Source organism: Hydractinia symbiolongicarpus, chromosome 1, assembly GCF_029227915.1.
Source record: "Hydractinia symbiolongicarpus strain clone_291-10 chromosome 1, HSymV2.1, whole genome shotgun sequence".
In the NCBI taxonomy this organism is placed as follows: domain Eukaryota; kingdom Metazoa; phylum Cnidaria; class Hydrozoa; order Anthoathecata; family Hydractiniidae; genus Hydractinia; species Hydractinia symbiolongicarpus.
In genome coordinates this window covers 6,310,165-6,318,016 of record NC_079875.1, presented here as the reverse complement: position 1 = coordinate 6,318,016, position 7,852 = coordinate 6,310,165, and the positions used below count along the sequence as shown (strand labels likewise).

The 7,852-nt window shown below is 33.6% G+C and overlaps 1 protein-coding gene across 1 annotated transcript; it reads left to right on the top strand.

Annotated features, from left to right (window-relative positions):
* The first annotated feature begins 269 nt into the window (after positions 1-269).
* On the top strand, positions 270-7,451 carry LOC130634481 (uncharacterized). Its single transcript, XM_057444624.1, has 4 exons — positions 270-453; positions 4,873-5,187; positions 6,418-6,591; positions 7,179-7,451. Exons 1-4 carry the CDS (start codon positions 393-395, stop codon positions 7,307-7,309), a joined length of 681 nt encoding a protein of 226 aa, XP_057300607.1. The 5' UTR covers positions 270-392; the 3' UTR covers positions 7,310-7,451.
* Positions 7,452-7,852: the final 401 nt, after the last annotated feature.

Genomic DNA, 7,852 nt, shown 5'->3' with positions numbered 1-7,852 from the left:
AACAAATTGATAAAATAAAAAAAGCCTAGGAAAGTGAATAATTTGGGTTGGTTACTAAATTCAATATTTTCTTACGACTAACTAACTTATAAAACTAGGCCAATATATTTCATTGTTTAAATTTTGTTACCGCTCGAGAAGAAAAGATAACAAGGAAGAAAATACAATCCCGCAACCTCATCCCCAGGGCATCTTGTATCTTTTTTGTATCGTATTGTGCTCATTCCTGAGTACGACGTTGGTTGTTTTTAAACGGATCACCCGGTAAAATTTTAAAGAGGCTGGCATTAGTTGCGAAGACCCGAGATAGCAGTTCTTTGTTCATCAACATAGAAGTTAGCTACAATAACTACGCCAAAATATTAATATAGAAGATAAGTTAATTGGTAGTAATGGATGGTATTGCAGTACAGACCAATCTTCATGGAGCCGGTGTGCGTCCGTCGCTTATTGGTAAGGGTATATACAACAATTTGTGGATCATTGTGACTTTATTTTACCCCTTTTTTCTTTAAAAAAAGAAAACATATACATTTTCATGAATCCACGAAGGTGTGAAGGCAAAAAACCATGAAGCAGTTAATCCACAAAGCTGTGAAGAGAAACTGAAAAGTAATTTAAATGGAAAATTGAAAAGTTGTTCTTAAATTAGGGGCTAAAACTTCAGAATACTTTACAGAGAAAAAACGTACAACTAATTTAAAAATAACAATAGATATGCAGATATACCCACCATAGAAATAAATAAAGAAAGAGATTTCTTTAAACGGAAAGCATCGAAAACAAAATCCATCATAGAGGGTCTTTGGGTCAGCGTTTAACGTTGTTGGACAATGAGTCTAATTTGATAAAGAATAACTTTATCCATGTGTGTTTGAGAAAAAAATGTGTCAGTTAATTCTTGTATATCAAAAGAAATGGCACATTGAAAAGTAAGAAAAGCTTCCACTTCAATTGTAGGTTGCAACCTTTCTGCAGACAGTGTAAATTACGAGAAATGATTGACACAAAATTTTTGAACTGATAAAAATTAGTTAATAGTCAAAATGCATATTAGCGCTTCCCCTGTACACCTTTCAAGGTCTTCGCTAGCCTTTAATTAGACAATTGCCAAAGAAGTATAAGCCTTCTGTTCCTGTTCTGGAACTTATCCCAGATATTGTTATGCTAGAATAATGTCTAAAATTTTACTAAAACCACTTCAAACCACCCTCTTTAAAACAAAGGTAGTGAATAATAGCACCGGTTGTCGCTTCACTTCTTAGCTTTTGACTGCTCTATTATCTAAGTAAACCAAGAAGATCACAGATCATTTTACCAGAGATTTCTTAGGATTTTCTGATAGTTGATAATGAATTACCACCTGGTTCAAAAAAGCTAAGAATGAACCAAGTACTCCTGGTTGGGATAAAAGGCAATGGGAATCTAGTGACAAGGGTTGCAAAAGTTGGCCTAACAGTCTTTTGAATAAGTCATCATCATCATCATTCTCAGCTTAACGTTCGTTTTCGTGCTAGCATGGGTTGAACGGGGTATATTAATGACCCTCCAAACTCAACTTTCTCTGTATCAATTCTGTCCTTATAACCTCCTACCAAGTCTTTCTTGGTCTGCCTCTGTGCTTTGCCCCAGGAACTATCAAGTCTCTACACTTTCTTACCCAATTATGCCCCTCCATTCTTTCCAATTGCCCCAGCCAATTCAATCTTTTTATCTGGATAACATCTTTAATTCTACGGATACTTCTTAGCTGCCTGCTTCTTAGCTCATCTGAACTCTTTCTGTTTCTCAGACTGGCGTTACACATCCACCTAACCATTCTCATATCATTCCTTTCTAAACAGTCAAGATCTTCCTGCTTCACTGCCCATGTCTCACTACCGTACACCATAACACTTCTTACACAGGCCTCATACAACCTACCTTTTAACTCAATTGACAAGACTCTGCTAGTCAACAAAGGAAGTAACTCTCTGAACTTTTTCCAAGCAGAACCTATCCTGCAAGAAACACTTCTTGCAACACCCCCTTCACTGCCCCACATATCACCTAAGTAACAGAAGTTCTCAACTATCTCTAACAAGCCACTGTTGTACATCATTGAAGCTGGAAATACTTCATTCTCTATAATCTCACCCTTGCAACGCTTGCATACAAACTGAATGTCATCTCTTAACCTTCCACCAATACTACTGCACTTCTTATGTACCCAATGCTTGCAAGTCTGACAAAAAATTGAGTTACTACCAACCCCTTTCCTGCAAACTCCACAAGGCCACTTTCCAACTACAGGGTCACACTTGGCTGCAATGCTACTAATCATGACTTTAGACTTTGCTGTGTTCACCCTTAGCCCTTTCTCTTCTAGTCCTTTCTTCCACTTCTCAAACTTCTCAACTTATTTCTCCATCGACTCTGCTATGAGAACCAAATCATCTGTATACAATAACTCCAATGGACAACCTGTTCTGAACTCCATCGACAGCGCTTCTAAGACTAGAACAAACAAGTGTGATATGTAAATTAGTAAAAGAAACTATACTTATATTCTCTTACTCCACTTTGTGGTTCTGTCAATTTTATTTCCAATTCTTTCAAAACTCACAGACGTATTCCTAGAAAATTATCTCATGAAGAAGAAAGAAATTTGAGTTAGTCAATCATGTTGTGTATGTATTTTCAGCCAAGGGGAAAAGGATTAGCAAAATAATGCTCATAAGAGTAAACAACCTGAAAGATAACCATTTTCTGGGTGTGATAAATGCGTTGCTCCACTTTTAAAGAATTTATTGTAAATATATCCAAATAAAATCCGCAAAGAGAACTGAGAAACTTTTGGCAAAAAGTTTCTTGGAAACACTAGTTGTTAAAGCTTATTATAGACCTATATTATAAAAGTTATGAAACACGTTTTGGCAAAAACGCCTGGGATCAGGGACAAAATTTGATGAAAAATGCCTGAGGGTAGGAAGGACTGGTTTACCTTTTTCAATCAAGCAACTAAGTTTTTCTAGTGACTTAGTAATTTTTACGCTGTTATCTGATGAATTTTCCTTTTTCAAAACCTATCTTGCAAAGTAAAACAAGAATTATTGCATAATGAATTTTATTGTATTTGATTAAGATCAACATTAAAATTATTTGAATTTAACGATTTGATTGATCTTTGATCATTGGACTAAATGAAACGTTTTTTTTAACAGGCGGGTTATGCAACGTTTACCCAGGGCCTATTTGTGCCATATTATAAATGGCTACAATAAGGTACAATACCTATACTTTTCAAGATAATATGGTAGTTACTAGTCAATAAAGCCTGTGGAGAAATCCAGTTAGGCAAAAAGTCAATAAAAAAGTTGTTTTAGATGTTTGGCCGACGTCAGGAGTGCAGTGCAGATAAGAAAATTCGCGAAATTTGTTTATTCTTTGTCTGTGATATGAGAAGTTGAAAAGCTGGTCAGAATAATGTATAGGATCATATGTTCTCGATGAACGCCTAAGGGGATATCATGGATTAAAAATTTTACTGACATCAGCAATGACCCGTCAAAACCCAAAATATTTTTTTTTAAATTTGTATACCTATTGCCTTCATCGTGTAGATCTTGAAAGGCTGATTAAGAAAATGTATAGGATCATGTATTTTTGATAAATGGTTGCAGAGATATTAGGGTTTAAAGGTTTTTTCATGACGTTATCAACTCGTCCATTCCGAAACGGATTTGGGGACCCAGGTTTGGGAAACTTACCCAAATTGGTCCCAAGTGGTCCCTAGTTACCCACGCGGTGAAAAATCATTGACGTCACCACCTCGTTTCCAAGTTATTTGGCCTCAAAGTTTTAAGTGCACTGTAACGGCTTCATTAATTTAATATAGGATATTGATGTTATATTATTAACATATTAGACATGCATTTTTCGGTTACTTCAAAGAAAATATCGGTAAGATCAAAGGAAAATGAACACATTCACTTTGCCTGTCACAGAGACACGGAACTGGTGTATTATTATATAGACTAGTCGATAAATCCAGTGGAGTAATCCACTTAGGCAAAAGGACAACACAGAACTTTTTGATGACGTCATCAAACCGTCCATTCCGAAACGGATTCGGGGACCCAGGTTTGTAAACTTACCCAAATTGGTCCCAGGTTGTCCCTAGTTACCCACGTGGTGAAAAAACATTGATGTCACCACCTCGTTTCCAAGTTATTTGGCCTCAAAGTTTTAAGTGCATTGTAATAGCTTCACTAATCTTAATTAACTTTCCTTTGACGTCAATACTATTTTATCGGTAAAGTTTGGTAAATTACAGAACAATTTTATAGGCGATGTTTTATAGAATTTGTTAAAGAAAATTTTGAAGAATGTAATCCACTTTGCAAAAGTGACAGACACACGGAACTGGCGTATTATTATATAGATATATCATCTTTTCACAAGTTTTAAAGGTACATGTAAGCACTGACCATATATAAGCGACCCTACCTTATGTAATTGTTGTGTCAAATACCTCTAAGAACCTTAGTTATTGGATATTACTTGAAACTACCCACTATAAAATTTAACAAAATCCTTATCATCTGTAAAATATAATAACTTGCCTTGAATTATGCTTAGAACTTCACATTATGTCATAAGAGAAGTCATACAAGAAACATTTAGGAAAGCCTATCAAAAGTTATGGAGGGATGGGGCAGAATCCCTGAAGTCGTATGTTCAAAATCCCTTGACTAAATAAGTTAAAGTAACATAAAACCAGGACCTGTCCTGAATCTCTAGAAAAAACGAATATTATTTTACCGCAGTATTATCAGGATTTTACCAGGTGCCAAGTGTCAAAAATCTTAAAGGGTTACTTATTTTGTTTAGCTCGCACGAAAGGCACTGCACCACGCAAAGCACTAGCTCAAATACAAAATGTACAGCAGGCTAAAAATGTAAAGTTTGAGGGAGTAAAACCATCAATAAAACCACTAATGCAACATGGAAAGCTGAAAACTCTTACACCTAGTAGCAAGGGGTTAAAGATAAACACACCAGGTAATAGATCTGCTGTCCGTAGCAAGACACCGTTTAAAATCCACCAAGATAACGTGGAAACCAAATCGAAAGTAGAGAATACTGTCCAACCCAAGCACGAGTCAGTTGCAGAAAAAGAGTACATGCCTCCAAATACGGATCGAGGTGATTTTTGATTTTGTAAACTATTTTTTACAAGTATGAAACTTGCTTTATCTTGGGAATATATCTTAATAATATCATTAATTTTCACAATTGTTTGTTTTTGCAAATAAGTAGGAAAATTATTTTTAAAGACAATAAGAGCAATGTAAATAAGAATTTGCAAAAAGAAGGAATTTGCGTAGAATTTTCTCAAAAACGTCATGGTGAAAATATTTCGCAAAAATAAATCTTTGTAAAAATTAATCTTGTTAAAGTAATATTGTGTGGGACATTAATGATTATGTAAATAGCATTGTTGTTTATTTTCTGATTTGCTGCACTGTTATTTAAACCAAAGATGTCAGGTAAGCGTTAGTCGTGTCCATTGTTTTTTCTTGTTGCATATCATTTTGATTGAGTTGTGAACAGTTACAATGTTATGCCAAATTGAATGCTCGCCTAAAAATCAATTTAGTCCATCGCCAAATTAACTGCTTGCCAAAATTTGTATGAATAAGGGTGTTGACATGTCAGCACTTTCGTGCCTTATACACCCTTTAAAAACTATGTGGGTTCCTTGGACATGCATGCACAAACAAATTATAAAATGTTGCATTCTCAGTTGTCACGATTAGAAAAACATTTGGCAGCATAGAAAACTTTTTTAAATGCATTTGATGACATTTCACTGTGGTTTAAAAAAAAATACAGCAAGATTACAATAATAATGGACAAAAAATCACAACAAATTGAACATGTGTTTACAACAGGACTGATGAATTATACTTTTGTAATTACTACAAGTTGAAATAAACAGCAAGAATGGGCTTAATTATTAGTAATTCTTTACTTCCTTCTAAAAAAAATTTTTCAAAATCTCGTGAAATATGGAATGTTTTGTTACGTTTTTTAGTGTGTTTTTCTAACCCTGAAACATAAAAAATGTAAAGTTTTAAAATCTGTGGCCATCCTGAAGTAAACATGGTGTAAGTTTTTGACGTAGTAATTTGAAGTAGATATTTTGTTCAAATTCCTATTACTAAGCCTATTACTATTACCGATGTCAAATGAGGCTCAGTCAAATTTTGTTTACACCAAAAAAGTTAATTTAAAAATGGGAGTTTCAAATATTTAATCCGATTTAAAGGTTAATAAAACGAACAGTGTACTATTGTTTTTTTCCAATTGTTAGGTAACATTTTGTAAAAGATAGCCTCTCCCCACTTTTTATATAGCTTACTGTTTATTTAGATTTCGAATTTCCCATGCCTGATTATTTACAACGAGTGCTGACGAGTAAGCCAAGATTTACAGTGGATTTAACACCAGAAATAACAGAACTCGATCCTGATGTACTGACTCCTGTATTTACACCAGAATTTTTAAACAAATTAACAGAAGAGGAAACAACTGATGTAAACGAAGGTATAACTCTTGTTTGGTCTTAAGGGCTGAGTTACACGATAAATAATTTTTTGAAGCATGATTTTCAATAACCTTTGTGTACTGTGAAATTTGTTGTTTAAATATGATTGTTTAAAAACCTTATCTCTTTCTGCATATGTATGAAATTTCATGATTGTTTAACCACCTAATCTCTTTCTGCATGTGCATGAAGTGCCATTTGGAACAAAATTTTACTTTTAAACTTTGAGTTAGTTTCAAAGACATATTCATTCTGACTTTCAACTTATTGGATAAACTTTTTTACTTATTATCAGATAATTATTGCAAAGTTTATATTTTTTTCCTTATTGAAAAATTATTTATACTACTTTTCTTCTTCTGTTTCAACTAGAACTACATAGTATATATGTAAATTTCGACTTCAGCAGTCTACGTAAACACCCTTAAAAACGGTATAAATTGACAAAAAAAAGTCAACAAATCCTTTTTTCGCAAAATCGAGTTCTCGCGAAATATTAGGTTTTATTAATTTCGTGAATTAAAAAAATTTCTCGCGAAAATTAATTCTCATGGTTTTCACCACTAGTATACATTTTCTTTTCTAGATTTGGATACCTTACTAACCGAATTTTCAGAGGAAAAGTTACTTTATGAACTCGAAAATGACGATACGTTTTCGTTAGAAGCTTTAGATCGCGAGTTACGTGCGGCTGGCCTTGATGTTCCAGAGTGGTAAATGTGAGATCTCATTATATCGCCTGAAATTAACAACGCTAACAGACAAAACTAGTTTTTTTAGGAAACATTTTTTTTAAATATTTATTAACGACAATATTGTACAGTATTATTTCTGTAAATAAAGTATATTTTATCTTTCACTTTGGTAAACTTTGTAGATACACTTCGGGCGTATATTTCCACATCATGAAGTAGCTCTAGAACAAATAATTGATGTTAGCACCCATAATTATAATTACTAATTATAAAAATTTATGTAAAATGCTTAAAATACTAAATTTATAATTTTAAATGCCAAAATAAAACTGCTAAATGCAACACCACGCATACAACTCCTTGATGGCGTCATGCAAATTAGTGGAACTTCGAAGTCCAAATTCTTAAGAATCGATCAAAATTTATCAAAAAGATGTACAAATTTCTAGAATAACTTTTCTATAGCTCTTTCATATAAAATTAATTTGTTTTTAAGTGGGTAGTAAGCTTTCTAACAACTTAATACCGTCAGTAAGAATGAGGCGTTTATTCGATTTAAATCCAC

Coding starts and splice junctions, on each gene's coding strand:
- LOC130634481 (XM_057444624.1), top strand. CDS start 393: ATGGATGGTATTGCAGTACAGACCAATCTTCATGGAGCCGGTGTGCGT. Junction 454..4,872: donor TGTGCGTCCGTCGCTTATTG/GTAAGGGTATAT, acceptor TATTTTGTTTAG/CTCGCACGAAAGGCACTGCA. Junction 5,188..6,417: donor GCCTCCAAATACGGATCGAG/GTGATTTTTGAT, acceptor CTGTTTATTTAG/ATTTCGAATTTCCCATGCCT.